Below are 25,702 nucleotides of genomic sequence, written 5' to 3' on the forward strand. Positions count from 1 at the left end.
TCCAAATTAATATGGCAGCCATCCTTTTCTATACCAAACTCTTTTGGATTTTCTTTGGCAACTTCCCACGTTACCCTCCCCAAAAATCAACCCTTTCCATATGTGAAATCTTCTCGATGCCACCGCGGCATATTTGGAAATATAATTATGTTTATATTTATGATTATAATTCAAAATATTTTTTATTTAAAAATATTTTAAAAATTATTTTTAAAATTAATATATCAAAATAATCTAAAAATATTTAAAAAATAATTTTAAAAAAACACGAGTTCATTCACATTTTCAAATGGAACTGAATCATTTCCATCCACGCTACTGCCCAGCTCCTTTTCTTAAGAGACAGGTTTCTTTTGAACTTGGACTCTGATTAAAGTTGTAGATATGAATGTGTACATTAATTTTGGCTTCTGAATCACTCCATTTGAACTCAAGGCACTGAAGTTATAGGTTTATAAGGGTTAAGTGCTCCGGCAGAAATTTTACTGGAGATTTCCGGTCATGACTTTGGACTCGCGTTTGGTGGCCCAAATGAAGTTGGATTTTTATGAACCTGACTTCTCTAGAAAGGTTGAAATGTCCTCTGTAACTTCCCTGACAGCTACATTCTAAGCTAATAACTTTCTCTGTAAGTACAAACGTTGTTTTGATACAAGTCATGGCAACTCATTTATTTCCAGGTTTTGAATCCCAATCCCTAGACATTACCTTTCAGTTGCAAGTTGTTCGATCTAGAAGCCCCATTCATATTGTTTTATTGCTAATCGAGAAATTGATAGGGTGCCCCATGTTACTAAGCTTATAAATTAGACTAAGCCTACATCTATGTTATAAATTAGACTAAGCTTATAAATCTAGAAAAACCTGTTTTTCCTGTCTCAATTGACCCATCTGGTAGTCGAAACATCAAGTTATGGGGATGTTCTTACACCTAAAATGAACTTCCGCGTATCAATCAAATAAAAATAGTAATTTTTCATGATGAAGTATGGGGAAAAAAAGTTGAAAGTGATCTTAGATAGTATCATCAACCAAAATATTCATGATTGACTATAGAGAAAGCAATCTTCGTAAAATACTAGGATGAAGTGACTGATCACTAAAAAAAGTTCATGCGATGAGCTAGAGCGTCTATGCCTATCCAGTATAGGAATTGTCAACATTTACAGTAACTCGGGTGTTCAGTCAATATATATATATATGGATATTTAAACCGTTATACATTTCTTGATTAATTATATAAATTTTAAAATTATAATAATATAAATTTTTTATGTTTATAAAATCTATAATACTTCAACTAATAATTTTAAAAAAATAAATTTAAAATTTAAGATATATTTATGATAAAAGGAGCTCTGCTTTATATTGATTACAATTAGTATTTGGGATTCAATACGTAAACTTTTCATCTGATGTGGACAGTCTGCATAGAGCTAAACAGATGTACTTCCTAGCCTAATAAATTTCATTGGATGAGAAAAACACTTTTCAGGTAATTAAATGACTACATGGCTTAAGCCAAGTTCTCACGCTAACACATCAAAAACTGTGTCATAAATCTTTAAAATCCTTCGATCCAATGCTAGACGTTAATTGTGTACATATTTTAAACTAGGAGTAAGAGATACCTCACGTAAAGTTCAACATGTCGATGAGTATAAAAAATCAACAATGATCCTGAATACACAAAACAGGACAAGATTTCACTGTTCAGAAATACTTTATTATCAACTACTTAGGTCGCATAATAGTTTTTTGATATGAATTTAATATCCAAGCGTGTTAGATTTATTTATAAAATTAAATTTAAAAACTTTGATTTTGAGTATAATTTCTCATCTAAGAATAATATTTAAAATATTTATTATAATATAATGATGATATTTTTAATATTAATAATAATATTAAACTTATATAACCCAAAATAAAATGAGTTTGCTTATAATGTCAAGCCCAATAACTTTGGATCTGGTTACAAGATCAGATCAAGAGCTTTAAATGTAGGTCTGGCTACAAGGTCATGTCATAAAAATATGATAAAAACAAAACAAAAAATTAATATTAAAGAATAAAATTTTAAAAAATATTAATTAAAAAAATAAAAAATAAAAATAAAACAAAACATTATTCTAATAAATAGTGACTTGCAAGGAGAAGTATAGTAAAATTGCCTTGGAAGGAGAAGTATAGTAAAATTTGATAGGTTAACTCATTAAATCAAGTTAACCCATTAAATTTAAAATTTATGTCATAAGAATATGATAAATAAATACAAAAAAATTAATTTTAACAAACTAAATTATACAAAAAATAACTATTAAAAAAAAAATTAGATCTTTTAGTTTATAGGTAATGGACTGATGGGTGCAAATTATCCTTCTTTTTTTAAGGCGTTGGTAATCCATTCAATGATGAAAACTTCAGGTTCCGGCTGTCCACGAGACTCAGATTGGTTCTTTCCTAACGTGGTGTGTGGTTTGAATTTGAAGCGAGGGTCATTTTACTTGTGACATTTCTCTTCTTCTATGCGAGGGCATAGGGCTCTGGGCGTGCAAGGATCACTTGATGGCGTTCCATAAAACTGTTTGAGCTGAATGCATCTGTCAGAAAAAACGCTGAAAGTAATAAGCTATAAAATATGGCTGGTGACGAGCATACGCAGAAAGCTGGATTAAAGGAATGCTGCCCCTGATTACCTATGTACTAATCTACATAAACTCGTCGCAATATTATCCCAGAAGGTACGGAGAAAATCCAGTTTCATTATATAACTGCACATGGTGACAAGAATACGGACTGCAACAAAACAAATAGAAAATCTGAATCGATTACACCCACTGGATGTTTTCTATGAAGCAGCCTCCCAGAAATAACAAAGGGTGTCGCTTTCCTTATCAATGATTATTGCAACATTTGTAATCCAGAAATCAAATACTGTCTCTGAGCTCTTCAGAAACAAGAGTGAAGGATAGAATCAAATACTCGTCCTGCGAGAGTGAAGGTTGGGAGCGGAGCTACAAATTTGAGTCTGAACTAGTCGGTGGTTGTTTCAGTTGAACTGCATCAAATGCTGCGCCTTGATTTGCCCAGGAAGTGATTAGGTGATGCGCAATTGCAAAGGGTCCAGGAAAAAACATTGGAGCAAGTTCCCCACTTTCTAAATTAAAATCTGATGAAGAACTCTGTCCTTTCTCAATTCCTTTGCACATATGTTCTACCTTGGCCGCTGCTGTTCTTTGTGCCTTCTTGTATTCCGCGCACATTAATGCTTTTTGGACATCTTCTCTACTGTGCCATTGAGCATCTAAAACGATTCAAAACTCAAAATATTAGCCTCAAGCCACATCTCTACAAGTCATATCCAACTCTAAACTAAAGCACCACTTCTATTAAACGCAGTTTAACTAATCGAAAGTGGAATGTAACCAAATCCTCAAAAGGGATCTTGAGACTCGCAGCTTCCAAGAGTCTTGAACTATGATGAAAAGAAACACTATTGTGTAGTCAAGTTCAAACATCTAGTTATACAAAGAGTTGTAGCATAAAATCTGAAAGTATCGGTAGGAAGGATGATAAGAAAAAAGGACTTTTGGCATCAAGCAAAACATGAGAAAACCACACATTATTGAATCAGAATGAGAATTGACAAGAAAAACATGGAATTAAAATTAATTCCAAATAATTGAATTAGTCTAGGAAACAGCACCTTTTCCAGATGATGGAGTGAATACATCTACTTCCAAAATACACTTCTAATTGTAACAATACTCAACAGTTTTTTTGTTTTTTTTTTTTTTGGGAAAGGAGGTACTTGATTGATTTTAAACCACAAAAACAAAAAGCTCAAACTCAAGTTTATTTTATTACATGTTCAACAATTAAATCAGAAAGTATGCATCAGGTGTTTATTTATAAAAACCCAAACAAAACAAAATAAGAGAACCTAACAATAGTATTAACATGATAAGGAAAAACTAAGGTAATGTCTACTTTCAAAAAATATTATTTTGTTTCTATCACTATTTTTCTTGTTTGTTCTAATAATATTTTTCCACAAAGAATTTTAAAACTATATTTATTAAATATAAATTATAGATCATTCATACAATTTATATTTAAAACTTGTTAACAACTCTCATTTTGCTTCAAATTGAGTAATTTTTCAAAATCATTTTTTAGCTATTTTTTCACATAAATCATATAAAACCATATAAAAATAGATATAATTTAGTGAATAGGTGAAGTAAATGAGATTATTTGCATGATTGGTTGACATGGCCAAAACAATTATTAGATATACACTAAATGGTATTGGTGTTGATTAATGATATAGTAAAATAGAAAAATCAAGATAATGCATTACTAGCATCAATATCATTAGACTGGATTTGTTTGCACAAGAAACATATTATCATCTATTCATAGTTAAATATTACATACCAAAATCATCAATTGCTATTTGTTTAACATACTAAATTCTGTTAATTATTAAATATATGGTTTGATATCTAAACACAAAATGCATTAGGTATCATAGATTTTTTATATAAACATTTTTCACACAAATTAAATCTAAAATTCTTCACCTCGGCAATTATAATTTAGGGAAAAAATTCAATTTCACTTAGCAATGTAATTTTCTTAGACAACCTCAAATTGATTTTGTTATTTATATCATTGAGGTTGTATATTGAGTTTAAGAAGAAAAGGCAATTGTCAAAATTTAACTAAGTAACAATTTCCTTTATGTTGCACAAATTTTTTTACAAAAGTTCTACAAACTTTTCAAAGTATAAACATTAGCTAAAGAATAACTCAAAACTCAAATTGATAATTTGTTTCATTTGGCACTTCCAAAACCCAAATAACTAAAATTAATAGATAAATAAATAAATAAAACTCTTATTCCTAGTAATAAGAACTTTAAACCATCAGGTTGAAACACAATTATCAATTTCAATTATGGATCTTGTTATTATATTTTTATATTACAAGATATAAAGAACACATAAATTGCACATCCTAGGGCATTTACTTATTAGTTCATATACATTGGTTGTAATCCCACTTTTGAAGGATAGTTTTAGTGAATTAAATAAAGCCTATTCTATTACCTTGTAGAATAGGATAGGTTAGCTCTAATTAAGGTCAAGCCAAATGCACATACTTTAAAAAAGGACAATACAGGATGAGGAGACATATGGAAATAAAATTAAAAGTACGAGTTTCTCATTTTATCCTATCAATCATCTATAATCATATTAGAGAAAGACGTGTCTTTATTTAGAAAGCTCAAAACTCTTCAAATTAACATGCCCCATTATAACATGCCACATGTCAACAATTGCTTCCTCAGTCGTATTCATGATATGTTATAGATTCCTAAATAGTCAAATAATAATCTAATTGTATAAAAACTCAATGAACATGCATGTATGAACCTCTAGAAACTTACATATGCTCCAAAGCTTGTTAAAACTTCTTTAGACAACAATGTAGGCTGTCTTTCTTTATTTCCATTTTATTTCCATCATTCACCCTTGGTGGGAAAAAACTCAACCTTGAGTTTTGAAGAGTTGAAGTAATAAAAACTCATGAACATGCATGCATGAACCTCTAGAAACTTACATATTCTCCAAAGCTCGTTAAAACTTCTTTAGACAACAATGTAGGCAATAAGATAGTCTTCTCATCTACAATGTTAAATTTAGAGAAACAACAAAGTCAATGCGATCAACTTCAACTTTGAAGACTTGGAATCTTCAATTTGTAGCGGATCAATATTTTTGCACATAATCCATTGCATTAACTTCATCATCCTTGCAACTAAGCCCATCTTGGTTCTTCACATTCTCAATTTCCCTCAACAAGATTTCTCCAAGGACTTCTACATTGTATTCATCAACTAGTTCTACAATTTGTTACCTCTTGCTTCATAGGACACCCGTCATCTATCATTAACTAGTCAAGTTTAGCATTGATTACTCGCAATATTGTACTACATTTGTAACTTAAGCTTAAATCTATGGATCGAATATCCATCACACAACAATTTTCATAAACTAGAGTGGCATTATGTCTAAATAAAGCTAGAATAGCATGCCTTACATATTGAAATTGAACTAAAGCAAACTCCTTAAACATGAATATATCCTCCAAATATCCATATTCACTAAATATTTCATGTAACACAACCTTTCCATAAGATGAAGAATATGTGAGAACCTAACCAAAAAATTCAACTTAGCTCACTTTTTCATTCCCAAGGGATTCAATTCTCCAATCATAATTATATTTTCTATGATTTTCCAAAGAATGATCATAGGCTAGACATCCATTTTCTAATCAGAACACCAAATTTTATTTTTTGAAACCACTATAAATTTTATCAACAATCCAGAGTAGAAATACCTTACCACAAATGATTTGATTTATGAGATTGCCTATATCCAATATTTTTTTACATCCAAGTAAGTGAATTTGTGGACTCTTAATTCTTTGTTCCAAATGATGCAAAAGCTTTTTTAGAAAAATAGATATTTTCTAATATCTAATTTTCTATTCTTTATTATGATTTTTTTCTAGTTAGTTTTTCTCCTTTTCTTCTATTTGAAGAAAATATTTTTCCTAGTTTATTTTTTTCAATTCAATATGTTTAAAGTTTTTTAGTTTTTTCTACATAACATGTAGTAATAGTTTTTTGGCAAGTGTAGACATGAATGAATAAAATAAAATATTCTGAGTCCCTATACTTAATAGTGTTTTTAATCCTTGAGGGTTTTGACATGTAACAAACTCTTTTACCATTCGCTCTCATTTATACCAATTGGTTTCAGAGCCCAATGATTCTTAGGCAATGTTTGTTTCTTGGAAAATGGTTTTCATAAAACCACTTTCGAAACTTTCCTGTGTTTGTTTGCCATTACAAAAATTGATCAACGAAAAACACTTTCCAGTCAAAGGAAAATTTAGCTTGGTTTCCAGTACAGTGAAAACTTTAGAAATATCATATTATTTGCTAATTATATCATTTGATCATCAAACTTTTGATTGCTATAGATATTTTATTTTGAATATTTATTATTCAATTTGATCTCTTAAAATTTAATTTTTATATTAACTTTGGTCCTTATTTTTATAATTGTTATTTGTTTATTAAAATTTTTTATCTATCAAATTTGATCTTTATTTTTTTTATTGTTACTTAATTTATTTGAAATAATTTATAAAATGTTAATATTATTATTATTTTAATTTCTTCATTTTTTATTTTTTTTAGATTTGATCTCTATTATTTTGATTATTATTTATTTTGTTTGAGATAATTTATGAAATTATATTTTTTTCAATTTCATTCTCCTTCAACTTTTTAATTTGTAAGATTTGTTCCTCATTATTTTAATAAACTTGAAAAAAATAAAACATTAATAACTTATTTTCCAGCTCATTTTCTATGATATAACCAAACCAAACACTAGAAAGTATTTTCCAACTTATTTTCCATTACACTACCAAACATTAGAAAATAATTCACTTTTCCGGAATTCACTTTCCAAAAAGAAACTACTTTCCAACAAACAAATAGGGCCTTAATTATTATTTTGTTTTATTCTATGCCATGGCTAAAAGAGGTTGCAAATTAGGAGGTGCTTATGTAGGAGAGAATGAAGAGTTTACCTCAAGAAAAAGACATCCAAGGACTAGTGTATTATTTTGCCCATTTCAGTTGTTTTCAATCAAAATCTTGGTGGTGGGACCCATGATGAGATGACTAACATAAAGATATTATATTAGGAATCCACGATGAAGTAGTGCACACAAACATGTTGTGTTAAGGATCCATGATAGGGTGATTTGTACAAAGGTGTTAGAAACCCATTATTGGGTGAGTTGGGTCTATATACAAAAAGATGTTCTTGATGCAGGGCAATTTTTAATTGAAAATTGAACTCAATTATGAGTTCCTTCCAACCCAGGAAAGTTGAGACAAGAGCTATTTTAGAAAAATAGATATTTTTCTAATTCTATATTATGATGCTTTTTTTTCCTACTTAAAAGGAAATATTTTTCCTAGTTTATTTTTTTCTATTTAGTATTATTAAAGTTTTCTAGTTTTTTCCAATATGAAAGGTTCTAATAACTTTTTGACAAGTGGAGACATAAATTAAAAAATTAAGTATTTTGAGAGTCTTTAAGGGTTTTAACATATACTTATGATGTTTTTGGTCTTTAAGGGTTTTAACATATAACAAACTCCTTTATCTTTCACTCATGTTTGCATCAAAAGGACTCTTAATCGCAATAGCAATTCTATTTTATTTTTTTCTTATGAAATAAGAATAAACCTAGTCGAATCTCTATTGAATCCTTATAGAAATTCAAGGAAGAGATACGAGATTGAGGAAAAGAACAATCTCTGTTGAATTTCTATGAGACCAAACTAATGCAAAACTACCAACAAGACCAAAAATCACTCAGACACACTCTAAGAGAGAACTCAAATTTATTTTATTCAATATACAATGATCAAACAAAATGTCTACACAGGAAAAGTATTTATAACCACCCAAAATGAATAAAATAGGAAACCATAATAACGGTACAAATTTGATAAGAAAACTAAAATTCAAATTTAATTACTAAATGATAAATGTTAATATTCTTATAAATACTAAAAATTTAGCACAATCATACATTATTAAAATTCTTACATGGTCAAATAATATTTCTATTGTCGTTGTTTTGTTCCCCATCACAACTTATAACATAATTCAAATGGCAACTACACAATCAGAACACTAGTAAAAAGTATATATTACATAAATACAAAGGAATGAGGGACACCAATATAACTAGTTGAGACTGAGACATTCTCACCACCAAAAATCAAATCATGAAACTATAAATTAGGTTGCATTTAAGAGTTTAGGTGATTCAATTAAATTAGTTTTATTTGTTTGTAATTGTTGTTATCCTTACTATTTCTTTTCTATAGTTAAGTTATCCAAACCTTTGCCACATCTTAATTTGAGATGTGCGCAAATTCAGCCAACCTAAAGGTAATAAATTTGGCAACTTTTATTGCTTTAGAGTTTGTCACAAGAAGTCTCTTATTTTGCCTAGAATTTTTAGCCATACAGCACAAATAGGTGATTTTGTATTAAAAAAAGAGATTTTCATCAGGAAAAAGAAAGGCCCAAGCATAAGCAACCAAATTTTAAATCTTCAAATACCTTCTAACTCCTCCTTTTCTACATTTATTTCAAATGATTTTGCATATGCAAAGAATCCGACCATCAGCTGACATGGCATGCTGCTTGGGCCAACTGACAAGAAACCAGAACAGGTGCACAATAAGTTAGCAGCATTTGTAAATAAATAAATCAGAGAGTAATGAGAACTATAACAATTTTGCATGAAAAGACAAAATTGAAGTCATAAAACAACTGCACTCGCACTTTAATCAATCATCGAAACGAAGACAGAAAAAAGAAGCCAATTGCTAGGCTAGGCCAAATCAAACTCTAAACAAATAATTCAGTCAAATAACCTTACACTTTGAAACCTTCCATCCAACTCCATGAGTGATGGAGCAAAAAAAAAGGGTAAAATAATATAATTTTTTAGTTTGCTATTGATTAATTAACTTTACACTAGTTTTTCTTTTTGATACAATCTCAATTCCCCTTTTTTTTCATAAAAAATTTCATATGTATTTACATTCTTTTTACACAATCTCAACTCTCACTTGGGGAGGGGGGGAGGGTTGTTCAGATCTCCCTAAAATGGAAGCATATAGATTCAGTTAGACCAAGTACTGATGTGACCAAATGTCTAAAGTACATGGACAATTGATGAATTTTAGACTGCAACATTATTAGGATCAAATAATTATCAATGAACACATTTGTCAAAGAACCATGTAGCTCTCAATAAGAGAGAACAAGAAAGAGTAAGATGGTTTGGGCATGTTGGCCTTGATTCAAAGAACTGAGAGGCTAATAGTGGAAAGAGGTAAAGGGAAACCAAAATAATGTGGACGGAAGTGGTATTGAATGATTTAGACTATAATGATATTGAGATGAATTTGGATTATGATCACAAAAAAATGGCACAAAAGCATCTATATAACTGTCCTAAACTAGTTTGGGATTGCGGCTTGGGTGTTGTAGCAATATCGATGGGGAACATTGTGACTGCAGAATCCCATATTACTTGAAGTTATAATGAAGCCAAAATAATCTAACCTTTTGACAGTGGAACTTTCATGGAAAAACAAGCACCAAAATTAGATGAAAATTCTAGTTCTCCTCCATTCTGCAGGAAGTGATCACATTATGGCTTTGGGAATTCATCTACTCATAGAATTGTTATACATTTTTTTTCTTTCCTTACAAAAGAAAACATATATATGATTTTGGAAAATCATGTTTTGAGTTTTTCTACTAATTAAAAAACTGAATTAATAATTTTCCAAAATTTTCAAACTTCAGAAAACTGTTTTATTAGTTGTTTTTATTTTTATTTTTTCATTTGGCATTTAGAATTTTTGCATTTTGTGCTCACTAATCTTATATCCAGATTACACTAAAGATGATGAATTACAGTGTCTGTGTTAGGGTATGGATATACTTTAACCTTTAAGGTGCTAAAAGCCTAAAACTACCAAAAGTTGCTGATCTTTGGTCCCCACTATATGACCAATGAAATGTTAATGCTCTTAGTTTTGTTTATTAAAGAACAAATGACCAAAATATCTTTGTTTCATTTCCAGTAAGATCAATGACATGCAAGCGAAAAGTTGAAGAAATATGCAGTCATAAAAGAGAGTAGTAAAGGTAATACCAGGCCATGGTTGAGAACTATGATATATTACTTCTCCTACTTCAATAGCAGTCTCTTCCCAAGTTTCTCTCCTCACTGCCTCTTCTAAGCTTTCTCCAGGCTAAAGACAACAAAGGATTTCAAATATTATAATTTCATTACAGAAAAGAGAATAAAATAATTGGCAACTAGATGAGTTCTACTGATGGAATCATGAGGTTCATCTCATATATATTGAATGCTTGTATACATTTTGGATTCTTCAGCTTACAAAATCTGCTTCTGGCTTTGTGAACAGTTGAAATTGCCAAGAAAAATACCTCTATGAAACCAGCTAAGCAACTCCACATTCGGGGTACAAATCTTGACTGTCTGCCTAAAAGGGCACGATCATTTTCTCGATCAATAACTAACATGATGACAACCTGCAGTAAGAGAACGGAAATTGTCATAGTCAATGCACCACTAGCATTTTAAACAACATTCACAGCAGAAAGGCATATGAATCACTGTACTGGATCCACACGAGGATAAATTTTCCTTCTGCACAATTCATTCGAGCATTGTTTCCGCCTCCCAGATTCCATGGAATAGTTTTCTCTCCACAATATCCACAAAAACGTGAGATGTTATGCCACTCCAGCAACGCTTTGGCCTAACAAATATATAGACTAAAATGGTAAATAAAGAGCTCTTATTGTTTGGAACCAAATCACATGCTGAATAGAATTCAATTCATAAGAAAATTTGAATTCAATTCATATCCTAATACAATTTTTATGATTAGAATGGAATACTAAATCACATAATTGAATTCAAATATTCTTTTTGAAATACTTGAGAAAATAAATTGAATTAGCAATCTTGACTATTTTAACCTTAATTTAAAAATTATATTTGTTACAGAAATCATTTCTTTTTGTTAAGATAAGCAGCACCTACAGCTAAACCAAAAACCACAACTCATTGACCTCCATGGATCTTTGATCCAACAATGCTTTGGTATAGCAGCTCTAATATCAGACAAGTTAAATGGAGGTGGTGAGCGAGGATCAAATTCTATTTACTCTTCTCCAATCCCATAAAGCCATTAACTTTATTATCCTCCTCACCATATGCAACCCCACTCGGAGCACACGCTTTAAGCCCCCAATTCCTCTCCCTAAAACACCCAATTGAAAACTTATCAAAAGGAGTCAATTTATTCTCTCCATCTAAGCTTTCAAAGATATACCAGCTATATTGATCGGTCTTGGTTTGACATGGTTTATAGAGTCTTATTAAATCTATGAGTGTCTTGTTGGTGTATAACAATCTTGTCTTTGAAGGGTTATTGTGAGAGATGATTCCAGTTCTAGGTCTAGGCAAAATTTGAGGAAGAGGCTTTATACCATATTTTGACAACACCAAGTTAGCCATTGGAACCCAAATTGGATGTCTCTCTCTGGCTTCAGAAAAAGAGACAGTGAAAGAATAAATGAAGCAGGAAACTAGTTAAATATAATAAAGAATACTCTACTTGGAATTGATGAGATAAAGTTATAGTGTTGGGTTCTTGGGAGAAAATAAAGAGGTGGGTATTTTTAGAATAGGTATTTTAAAAAGAATTACTGCAGCAAATCAGAGGGGTGATCTGATTTGCTTTCGCACTTTTTTTATGAATTAAATTCCATTTGGAATTCAAATCAATACCCTTCTAAGGTTAGAAGGTTCCAAACACAAGAATTGATTTAACCCAGTCAAGACAGCCTATTAGTGCATCAAAATGGAATATATATAATAATTAAATAGAAGTGTGTTAACAAGGTAACACGGACCCTGATCTATTAGAATTGGAGAAAATGACATAGATTTATGTCATGAGGCTAACCAGCAGCAAGGTCATGGAAACACCCACCCACTAGGTTCCAACTCTCATTCGGAAGAAAGGGAGAACAAACAAGAAAGGGAGAAAATTCCATGGCAAGTGAGACCTTTCTATTAAGATGCTAAATTAAAGAAAAAACCCTGTGAGGGGAAAGAAATAAATAATAAAGATGAGAAATAAATTGTGACAAACACATGTTTGTAGCCTCATCAACTCAATTAAACCTAACTTCTAAATTATATCACTAGTCTACGCTTAGTTATCCATATACTTATGTCGCAATTCAGCTTCTAGAGAATAAACATGAGAACAGCTAAGGTAAATATTTCGCTATGTTGCGTGAGGTTTGAATTTTAAGTTTCAAGACAATTTTTCCATGGCTTTGAAAAAGTTGAAACATTCAATAAATAAATGGCACCATCAAATTTTCAAAACTAAATTGTTAATACAGATATATCCCAACTATAAAGACTAGAAGACAGAAGAGGAAAAGAAGAAGAAGAAGCATTTTCAGCAGCTAGAAAAGCTGACATTTATATCACCATTTAACTTGAGGCACTTAAATGACCGGAAACTCATTCTTGGAATGAAGCGCACAAGTTTAAGGAATTAGCCAATTGAAAACCAAAATCAACTTACATGACCAGCAACAGCCAAATCAGACATGACCCGCTCATCAGCCCAATCTGTAGCCACCATAAGTGTCCTTAACTCTACAAAGCAAAACTGCTTGCTAACAGAATCAGTGACCAAACTATTTTCTCCAGTGACATCAATTGCCCAATAAACCACATCCTCCTCGGACCTAGAACCCAGATAAACCATGTTGTCCCCGCTCAATTCATCCCCAGAACCAGAAAATAAACCTTTACAATCATCCAAACTGATCCAACCCAGATGCCACTTGGGCCCCAAATCACCATCTGTGCTACTGGACGATGCCAAAGGCCTGCCCTTCCTAAACGGTAGAACCTTGAAATTAAGAGAAGATAATTGGTGGGTATTGCCTAAAAGTTGAGTTTTGAGGGTTTCAAAGGCTAGGGGAGGTGATAATGGGTCGGTCGATTTGGGTGTTTTAGATCTTAGAGGATTGCCTGCAAAGGCATGGGATTGTAGGTTTGTGGACATGGTTGTTTTGGTACCGAAATAGGATACAGTCTTTCTTGTGAAGAAGAAAGTTGTTGCTTTGGGAGAGAGGATGAACTTCTTAGAGAGAGTACAACACAGAGTGAACGTGGATGATGAAGAGAGGAGTGAGGGCATTGCTCTCTTCTTCCATTAGGATCTTCAGCTTTTTACTTGTGCTGTTTCAACTTTCAAGAATGCCGACTGATTGCATGGCTCAGATTAAGATGTGTGTTCAATTTCTTGACAACTGTCAGAGTCTGAATTTTAGTCATGAAAATAAAACGAACAAGTCCACGAGCCTTTCTACCTGCAGCACGTTTGATTTTGGTTGTTGTTGAAAATACTTTTTATTAAAAATATATTAAAATAATTTTATTTTTAAATTTATTTTTAATAATAATATGATAAAATAATTTAAAAAATAATAAATTAAAAAATATTTAATTTTTAAAAAAATATTTTTAAAATATAACACCAATCAAGCTTATTTACTTTTTTCGTCAACTCTTTTTAAGTATCAAAAACTTTAATTTAATATAATAGTACAGTGGATTTTACTTTTTAAAATATTTTTAAAAATATATTAAAATATTTTTTTATAATAACCGATACAATTAAAGAGTTGTCTCAAGTGTAAAAATATTAAAATAATAAATAATCCGATAAAACCGGAATTGATCCACGTTGAGATTAACTATATAAATTATAAATAATATATATAATTTAACAAAGAGATCTTTGATATGTGAAATTAATGTGAAGATTAAATAATGATAAAAATAATTGTCAAGGTTAAAGGATACACTAACAGTATTAAAAATAAGTACAATATAAACTCTTTTTATTACTCAACTAGAAATCACACACAAAGAAGGTTCCAATCAGATGATTTATCCTTAATAGTTTTTTATAAATTTTTAGCATGATCATATTAATTATATTATTTTAATACCACCATACTTCTAAATATTGTCAGGAATTTATTATGCTAACTTATATTAACAATAAATCAAGTTTCTCTCATAACAACGATGTCGACCGAAAACTATGAAGAATCTAGCATTTATTGTACCAAGTGTTATACAACATAAATTTAGATTAATCATTTAACAAATAAGGTATTAAGAATTAGTAAGATAAAAAAAATAAGACATATTAATTTCTTGGATATAAACATTAAAACTCATGTTGAGTTTATATTATATTTATTTTAACACCATTAGTGAAACCTTTTCACCTTGACAATATTAACTTAGGTAGACATAATGAAGAAAAAAAATATAATTAATATATAAGTTAACTAAGAGTAATAAAGAAAATAAAAGGTATAAATAAGAGATTAATGAAAATAAAACTTGAGCATTACAAAAAGAGAAAGTAAGAAAATAATCTTGATCTGAAAACTAAAATGTCTAAATGAATGGCAAATGCCTCATTTTATAGACTAAAATTCAAGACTATTCATTTAGTAATTGATTATTGATGGAGTGGCCAACTATTGATTTAGTGGACTTAGTGGACAACAACACTTAAGCATTTTGGCTGAATGAAATGACATTGATGCAATCTGAATTTGGCAAAAAGTTCTACATGAAAGTTGTTGGCAATAATCTCCTCTTTTCACCCACAACATTTCAGAGTATTTGGATCACTACAGTTCAAGATATAGCTAAAATACTGAGTAATGCTTCTGGTGGACGTAGTGGATAGCCTTAAAGCTCTTATCTGGATAAAATGTCATTACTAACATCAAAATTAGAGTAAGTGGTCCGTAAGAAAGTTATTGTAAATAGTCTTATCTTTTCACCCACCAAATTTGACATTATTTGGCTTTCTAGAACTCTATTTATGGGTAAACTTCTGAGCAGTGTTTGGGCTGGATTGCATGACAGATTCTGACTTATTTTTTATGGCCAAACTTTGAATTTGAAAACAGCAAATTTGGGTTTTCCACTCCATAAAAGTTGTAGGCTTATGTCTTAAGTTTCCAGAATAATAAACCAAACATCAATCCAAGGTACATAACTCCAGATATGATCAAATAACTAAATGATGTCCAGTTTGATCCAGCATCTTTTCTCTAACCTTAGCCTTCTTTGATTCTTTTATTTTCAATAGTTAATCACATCAATCAATCCTTTGAATTGTAAGATTTGCTTTATTTAAATTAGCATTTACCATAAATTAAATCTATCTTATATTATCATAATTGTTATTATAAAACATGCTTAAGTTAGAGAATTTAATGATACTTTAAGTGTAATATGATAATATAAAGTCTTAATGAGTGTGCACTTTTAAGTACTAATCAATAGTATAATAAAATAATTAAAATACACAAAAAATGTATTATTTTGAAGCTAAAAAAATTTATAATTTTTAAAAGCATAATTAGAATGCAATATCAAATTGTTCAAGGTTGAGTCAATCTGAATTATCCTACCAAACCTATAACACTAGTCATGAAATTAGAATAATATAATAAAAAATAAAAAAATCACAAAGCTCATTTTTTAAATAAAAAATCAATCGGTATTAACTTTTTAAATCTATGATCTTGATCATTATACCAGAAGTATTTTATCCGAAAAAATCATGAAATACAATTCTTAATCAATCAAAAATTAAATGATGAAATTGAAAAAATAATTTCAATTACATAAAAAAATTTTAAAAAAATAATTAAAAAATAAAGATCAAAATTAAAATAAAAAATAAATTTTATCTTTGAATAAAATATGAAATTGAAAGAAAAAAATTGGTCTTTGATTGAATGGTGCAATTGAGAAGAAAAACAAATTTAATAAAAAAATAAGGGTTAAAATAAAAATAAAAAATAAAAAAATTTCAGCGTAGAATCAAACAAATATATATTAGAATGTTTGGAGTTAAATTGAGGTTTCTTTTTTGTTATTAATTTAATTATATGAATTCATAAATTTAATATTTTACTCATTTAATTTAAAAATTAATTAAAAAATAGAAGTAACATAAATATTTTTTTAAATCATCTCATATCCCATAATTTCAATTCTTCTATTTAATTTTGACATTTATTAATCCTTCCATCAACTTATGTCACAAAGATCTATTAATATGACATGATAACGTTAATAGACCAATCTTTTACTAATTAAATGAAAAAAGCATGGTTTAAATTTGAATCGAAAATGGAAAACAAAGTAACAAGTTAATATTGTTTTTTGAAGTGGGAACAATCCGCTTAAAAATTAGGGAAAATAATTTTGCATTTCCTTTTATTTTAGAGATTACGTCCTATTTATCTTTACACGAGGGCTTAAATTCCTAAAACAAGAAAGTTACATGAAGCACAATCCACGGAAACAAATTCATGCATTCCACTGTAAACTAAAACAATACCTACTTTCATAAAAAAAAAAAAAAAAAAAATTAACCATGTATGCTCTCATAATCCATTTTTGAGCCCCCATGAAAAATATAAAAAATATAAAAAATTAAAAAATATAAACAGTGAAAAAAGGATGTCAACGTGCCCAAAAAATAAGTAAAAATTGGTTGAGGAGATTAAAAAATACAAAAATTAAAATTTAATAATATTTTATTGACTGATGACAGCTCTATTGACAAAAAAAATTCAATTTGAGTAAGAAAAGTCTAAAATCAAATGTTTATGGACTCAATTAAATTTTATTAAAAGTTTAATTGAATTTATGGAGAATTTGATAGCAAGAAAAATTGATTTTGAGTCAATTTAGGTTTTAATTGGAAGAAACTAAAGTTCTGGAGTCATATTTTGAAAGTTAATTTGGTCAAATCAGAAGCTTAATTGCATAAATATTGAAGTTTGATGATCAATTACGTACTTAATTGAAGATATCTGAAACCAAGGACCAATATGGAAAAGGCGCGTAAGTAGAGAGGCTGAAATTAAAACCGGTCAATGGCCCAATTGAAGAAATTAAAAGTTTATTAATCAATTGAGAGTCAAATTGCATAATTTCAAAACTAAGGACCAAAGTGAAAAGGGGGCCCAACTTTAGGGCCACTGTTGGATTTTTGACAGGGATGTAATTGCATTGATTTTTAAATCAAAATTGTAATTTAGGATTTGATTGAAAAAATTACAAATTGAGAACCAATATGAAAATTGACACGTTTTTGCCGCCTTTTTATTTAAATGAAACAACGCATTTTGACCAGAATGGCATTGTCTCATACACTGTTAAAAAAAGAAAGAGAAGCCCAAAACGGTGTCATTTTGAGCGGCACTGCAGTCTTTCTTCTTTCCCTGGACATGCAAAAAACAGGGGAAGAAGAAGGTTTCATTCCTCTATTTTTCACCAACATTTCTTCTCTCTCTTTCTCTCCTAAACATCTCCTTTGTAAGCTTAGCCTTTTCTTTGTCCTTTCACTTCCAATAGTTAATCACAACAATCAATCCTTTGAATTGTGAGAATATTTGCATTTAAAATGAACATTTACCATAAATTAAATGTATCTCATATTATCAGACTTGTTATTATAAAACATGTTCTAGTTAAGGAGTTATTGATACTTTAAGTGCAAAAATGATGATATAAAGTCTTGATAAAAATGCACTTTTAAGTAATAATCATCCTCCCTTTCTTTCCCCTATTTTCCTATAAATACAGTAGAGAGCACAAGAAAAAAAAAGGAGAGCGAAAAAAAGAAAGAAAGAAAAGATAAGAGAAGAGAAGAAAGAGAGTTGAACCGAAGAGGAAGAAAGAAAAAAATAGAGCAGGGAAAGGAAGAAGAAAAAGGGAGAGTGAATTAATTCACGTTCTGCAGCAAATGAGGGAGGGCTGGTTAGTGTGCTTAGACACAGTAACCAACCCATTTGGTTTTGGGCCAAGTCCAGTTCAACCTAGCCCACTGATCTAGGCTTGGTCCAGCCCATGAATTGTTTTTTTTAAAAAAAATTTAATGTTTTTAATTTCTTCACTTTTTATTTATGCATTTTTTGCTCAATATCTATTAGTATTTTTATGTTGTAAAAATACAAACTCGGTATTAAAAATACATGATTTTTGTCAAAACTTTCAAAAATATAAAAAATTAAAAAAAGAAAAAAATATTTTTGTCCATATGGGCAAGTGTCTCAAAGCTAAAAAAAATCATATTGTATTTTTCATACATCAAAAAAAATATTTTAGCATACATTTTGGCTTTAATAAGTAGTTTATTAAAGTCAAGAGAATATTGGTTAAAATTTCAAAAACAACAAAAATTTTATTTATTTTGTTGTTTAGTATCTGGGGTATGACATTACACGTAATGTGTATTCTGGATATTTAATTTGTTTTTTTGGACAATAGAACGGTTATGTTTAGCCACATTTAAGATAACAACTTTCTTATTGAGAAGGGTTTGTTTTGAACCTTAGACAAATCAAAAATTCAAAACCACAAAATAAGACTTTAAATTTTATCAGACAAAACAATGCAGCCTATCTTAGTTAAGATATATTTGAGATGCTAATACCTTCCCTTTACATAACCATAACCAGTCTTCGTACTTAATATCTCAAACCAGTTAGGGTTCCTAGTTACCAGAATATTAGGTGACAACTCCCATTAAAATTTTTTACCGATAAAAGATAAAAATTCCTTGTCTCTCCATATTTGCCAGAGATACACCATTTCAATTTTTTCCTAGATGGTGGATGATAGTCGCGACGTCGCACACGTGTGACAGAATAGCGACTCCACTAAGGATTTTTCACTAATAAGAGACAAGAAGTCCTTGTCTCTTCATATTTTGCGAGAAATACACATCCATTTTTTCCCCGATGGTGGACAATCGCCGCGACACCTCGTATATACGCCAGATATGCATAGGTCTATTCGAAAGTATGGTCCTTTTAAAGTGATTTTTATTCTGAAATGTATTAAAATAATATTTTTTATTTTAAAAAAATTATTTGTGAGATCAACGCATCAAAACGTTCCAAAACATAAAAAATAATACTTAGTGTTACACGTGTGCGACGTCGCAGTGAATACTTCCACACTTAAAGTCTTAATCATCTATCAATCTGGCAAATGTGTGGGAAGACAAGGAATTCTTGTATTTTATGAGTGAAAAAATGAAATGGGAGTCGCCACCTAGTTTTTTGGTCACTAGGAACCCTAACTGGTCTGGAGATCAGGTACGGGAACTAGTTGCGTAAAAGAAAGATATTAGTACCTCAAATACACCATACCTAAGGTAAGCTGCATTTTTTATTATCTGCTAAAATTTGAAGTTTTGTTGTGTTTTCTAGTTGTTGATCAGTCTATGGTTTAAGAAAAGTTCTCTTCAATAAAAAAATCCTTATCTTATTGGATAAAACCTAACCGTTCTAACATTAACAAATAATTTAATATTCAAAATACGTCTTACGTATAAAGTTGTAACCCCAGAGATTAAAAGAAAACAAAATAATTTTTTTAGAATTTTTAAAATATTGGTCAGTTCTCGTTACTTTAATAAATTGGTTATTAAAGCCAAAATACATGCTAAAACTTTTTTTTTATGAAGATACAATATGATTTTTTTATTATATATTTTTTTTAGAGAGACTTGACCGTATGCATGAAAACAAAACATTTTATTTTTTATTTTTTATGTTTTGATGAAAACTATGTATTTAAATATTAAATTTTTATTTTTATAGTATAAAAATATAAACCAATATTGATTAAAATGCAATAAAATATTTACAGAAAATCAAAGATTTTTTGTTTTTGTAATAATTCTGGAAGAAAAAGCTTTTTCAGGCTGGGCCCAACCCGGCCCATATGGCTGGGCTGGACCCAGCCGGTTTTTATCTGCAAGCGTGCGTGAACAATTCACGCACGCCTGCTAGCAGGCTGCTACAGTCACGGTGTAATTAATCTCCAAGTGCACAGTGTAAAATTTTGAGAAGTTTACCTGGAAGCAACAAAGGCAACAACATGCTCTGATTCTTCTTGTTTTTTCTGTTTCTGTTTGTCGTTCTTCTTGAGGTTCCTTCCCTTTCATCTCTGTCTTCTCCTTCCTCCTAGTATTCTTTGTTTTTTTTTTGTTTCTATTTATTTGCTTCTCTCTCTACTGGTTTCCCTATTTTCCTTTCCTTTCTCCCTTCTGTTGTCTCTCTTGTTTTCTCCTCCTCCCCCTTCTCTGCTCCTTCTCGATCTGCCTCTCTGTTTTTTCTTTTCTTTTCTTCTCCCCTGTTCCCTGGTGCAGCTAGAGGCAAAGCTGTTGCTTGGGGACGAAGATGATGGTGAAGCTGATAGGTCGAAGCTACTCTCTTCTTCAGTTCTTCCTCTATTCTTCTTTCTCTCAGTATTTTGCTTTCTGTGTATTTTTAAATCTTTTTCCCTCCCTCTGTTTTCCTTATGCTCTCTCCATCTCTCCTCTAGGGTTCTCCCTCTTTTTTTCTTCTTTTTTTCCTTTCTCCTTTTGTTCTCCCTCGTCTATATCGTCTCCCCCTCTTTGTTTCTGTTTCCCCCCATTAGTCTCGTTCCCTCTTATGGCTTTTATAGCCAGAGGATGCATGCGTTATGGCATGCATATGGTAACGGCCGGCGTGAGACATGCTCCCCTGAAACAGCTCCACCATCTCTGCAAAAAACGCTTCCCCTGTCTATTTATTTCCAGCCGTTTCTTTCTTTTGAAGAAGACCATGAACAATGTGCACAAGTCTTAATGCAACGGCGCCGTTTTCAAAATGATATTTCTTTTTTTTTTTTTTTGATTTACGTGGGGTGGCCGGGTCAGTTTACGCGCACCACGACTAATCTCCACGACCCACTGAATATCCTGCAAGCCCAGTAAATAGGTAAGGCACCACGAGGATGATTTTTTACAATTTTTTAATCAAGCCCCCTGAAAATGTTCTAATTGGATCATTTATTTTAGCACTTTCTAGTTTCAATTATTTCAATTAAGTTCTTAATTGGCTATCAAACTTTAATAATTATACAATTAAACCCTTGATTTAACCAAATCAACTCTTTAAAATTATAATTGGACCCTAAAACTTTTAATTTGTTCCGATAAAAGCTTAAATTGACTTAAAAATCAATTTTCTTACAATATAACCCTCTATAAATTCAATTAAATCTTAGATAAAATTTAATTAAGTCCATATACATCTAAGTTTAGATTTTTCTTTCTCAACGTATTCTCCTTGTCAAAGAGCTCTCATCAATCAAAAATATACTATTAAATTTCAAAATTTTGCATTTTTAGACCTTCTCAACCAATTTTTGGTCTTTCTCAGTATTCTAACATCCTTTTCTCGCTCCTATTATTTTTTAGATTTTTTTAAAATATTTTCTAATATATTTTTTTTTGTATTTTTTTTTGTGGAAATTCAAAAATGGATAACAACACTTACTTTGATAATTTTTTTAACAATGTATCATACATGTAATATGGACCGCTAAAATATGCCTTATTCATTTTATTTTATTTTGGGTTCTTGGTTAGTTATTTATTTCATACTTGAAACTTTTTTTTATTTTATCTTTTCATATTATATTTATATTATTTAAATCATTATAATTCCTTTCATTTAATGTCATTCATCATATTTGAAGTATCAAAGATGCAACGACTTTGAATTAATGCTGGATTTTCATGGAATAGAATTTAAAATTTTGAATTAAAAAAATTGAAATAACAATGAACAAGTTTAACAGAAGGAAAAAGCCATCCCTTTTTTACCATTCACTAGTAGCATAAAAGTTCACTTTGATCTCTAATTTTCTTAATTTTTTTATTTTTGATCCTTCTGTTCTTTAGGGTTTAAGGTTTTGTTTCTAAATTTCATTTCCTTTTTTATGTTCCAGTCTCTAAATTTCACATAGAAAGAAAAAAATTATAAAAATTAAGGATAAGAGGGAAAGCGATCAGCTAACTACATTTTAAAGTTTAAAAAGCTATTTTCAGGGTTGATAGGTCCCTGTTAACAAATAAGTGTCATTAAGATGTTTTTGAACTTTCATCTCACTTGAGAAAATAAATTGGAGTTAAGGAAAAAGTTTTTTATTTAATTTTATATTTTTGAATCAATTTAGGGGTGATTTAGGGTAGGAATTGGTTTATTAAGCTTTTTATGGGTGTTTTTAGGAAAAAATTAATCAAAAATGGTTTTTTTTTATATATTTTTAATCCTTGTGTTTTGTGGATTTAATTTTTTACTCACAAACTTCATTTGTTTTACATTTCAATCCTTTAAATGTGAGAGAAGAGAGAAAATTATTAAAAATAAGAAGAGAGGGGAAGTGGCCAGGTGACTATATTTTAGCAATTAAAAAACTAAAACTAATTTTGATGTCTATAAGTTATTCTTGGTGAGAAGAGTGATACTGAAATATTTTTAAGGTTCCATCTCATTGGAAATGGTAGATAAAAGTTAAGAAAGAATGTATGTTTTTGTTTAATTTTATATTTTTAAAATGATTTAGGGGTGATTTGGAGTTAAGATTTAGTTTATTAAGTTTATTATATATTTATTAGGTGTTTTTAGATAAAATAGGTTGAAAAATAAATTTTTTAATCTAAAAAATCCCAACTCGACATTCAAGGCATCTCTTTAATGGTCAAGAACCGAACTAGCAAACGACATATTATCTGTAACTACAAACAATACATTGTTTATTTTATTTTATTTTATAAAATAAAGCTCACTTTAAACATAGAAATAAAAATAAAAGGAGGCAAAAAACATTGGTTTAGCATCATGGTTATGTGTGCTAGATCTTCTTTCTATTGGGCCATGCTCGTGGGTCTAATGTGTAGGCTATTTTATTTTATTAAAATATACCATAAATAAAAATATCTAGCATGATATTTAAATTATTGTTCATTTTTGACCTATTGCTTAAATAATTTTATCCATTTATATGAGAATTTTAAAAAAAATCAATTAATATATGCCTAATATGCAAAAAATGAAGAAGAAAATTTTCATGATTATTCAATGAAGATAAAATTTATATTTCTTTTATTTTTAATATATTTTGACATGGTTTATCAAATTAATTAATTAATTTTCTTTGCTTTCAATCGCCATGTATAATATTAAGAATCGCATGTATAATATTAAGATATTATGTTAATATTTTTAAGTCTTTTTTTTTTATATCATGATAATTGTTTTTAAATAGTGCTTTTTATTAAAAAAATATATATTTTCATTAAAAAAATGCATTAATAAGGAAATTAAGTTTAGATTAAAGAGATATATTTTTGCTCTTTATTTAAAATGATTGAACTTTTTTATGGACCTTTATTTTAATTATCATTGTTTTTTTTATCTTTCTAAAAAATGTGTTACTAATAAAATATTTTAAAAGACCAGAGCTTTTTATGATGGTGTTATCAATTGCTTTATGGTTGACTTTGTATTAGTCTTATATGCAAATTTTTGAATTAATTTTTCTTATTAATATTAACATAAAATAAAAAAAATTATTTATTTATTGTAAATATTTTTTATATATTTCTCTAATTTATTGTTCTCATATAGGTGTATAAAAATAATAAATTAATGACTTCTTAATGATTTTTTTCTCATATTGTTCTCATATTTTAATGATTTTTATCTTAAAAAATAGTATTTCTTGTGAAAAAAATGTTTTTGTCAAAACAAAAAATAAATGCATGAATAAAAAAATTAGATTTTTTTATTAAAGAAATATGTTTTTTCTTTATAGTTCAAATCTTTATAGCTTTTCTAAATATTTTTCTATGATTGTTTTTTATCTTTATTCAATGAATTATATTGCTAATAAAAAATTTGTTTTGTTGTAAATAATATTATATAAATAAATAAAAAATATTTTAATTTAAAAAAACACAATTCTCTTCAATAATTTGATTTATTTTCTTTTATGTGAATGTCTTGTCTTATAATTATATAAAAAAATAGATTTAAAAAAAATTCTTAAATTCAATCATTACGATGACTTGAGGTACGGAATAGCTAAATTAGACTAGATCAATTTAAAAAATTATTATTTTAATATATATTTTTATTATTAAAAAATGTTAAATTTGCTCTTAAATACTTTTAAAAAAGTTAGATTGATTTTTTTTTTCAGGTCGGTTGAATTGTATTATGTAATTTTTTACCTGATTTAATTTAAAATTTAGTTTGAGCTAGGATAAGTACGGTCGAGTTTGATAATATTTTTTAAAAACTCCCTTAAATAACTTAGGGCAACTAACTTCTGTCTTCTAATAGGAAATCAGAACAACCTAAAGGACACGAATTAATGAGTCAATTCCCAATTCTAGGAAGAAAGCATGATTCGCCATTCAATTAGCATAAAATCAAGCTTCTCCATGGATACGCAACCTGCCAAGGTCTATCGAGCATCTCACAAGCATAATTAATAAGCAGCAAATTGATAATAAGAGCAAACTACACATCCTACATAAGCTAAAGTGCAACCTTTAAAAGGGTATTTGTTTACGCAGCTGTGATTGAGTTTTAATTAAAATGTAGTTTATAATTGTTTAGTAAAAAAAAATTTGATTTATTGTATATGGATCCCACATAATTTTTACGGTTAAAATACAATTAATAAAAATCAGATAAATACTACTTTTTATTTGTTATATATATGTTAATTTCACTGTTCAGTGAACAATGCAATTAACATGAACAGTACAATTCACTGCACTGTTCACATTGAATTGCATTGTTCATACAGGTTTTTTTTTTAGTTTTAGTTTTATTAATGTTTTTTTAAGTGTTAATTTTTTTAATATTTTTTAATTTTATTAATGTTTTTTTAAGTGTTAATTTTTTTAATATTTTTTTAATGTTTTTTTAAGTGTTAATTTTTTTAATATTTTTTAATTTTTTTAATATTTTTTTAAGTGTTAATTTTATTAATATTT

At 29.1% G+C, this 25,702-nt stretch overlaps 1 protein-coding gene across 1 annotated transcript; it reads right to left on the reverse strand.

Annotated features, from left to right (window-relative positions):
• Window positions 1–2,670: 2,670 nt before the first annotated feature.
• Window positions 2,671–14,058, reverse strand: LOC105114139 (nudix hydrolase 19, chloroplastic-like). Its single transcript, XM_011010581.1, is given in 7 exon segments — window positions 2,671–3,307; window positions 9,237–9,329; window positions 10,849–10,948; window positions 11,148–11,252; window positions 11,343–11,413; window positions 11,416–11,482; window positions 13,334–14,058. Coding segments are annotated over 7 exon segments (1,350 nt in total). The 5' UTR covers window positions 13,958–14,058; the 3' UTR covers window positions 2,671–3,017.
• Between the last annotated feature and the right edge of the window lie 11,644 nt (window positions 14,059–25,702).

This window comes from Populus euphratica, unplaced genomic scaffold (assembly GCF_000495115.2).
Source record: "Populus euphratica unplaced genomic scaffold, PopEup_1.0 scaffold495.1, whole genome shotgun sequence".
Lineage (NCBI taxonomy): Eukaryota > Viridiplantae > Streptophyta > Magnoliopsida > Malpighiales > Salicaceae > Populus > Populus euphratica.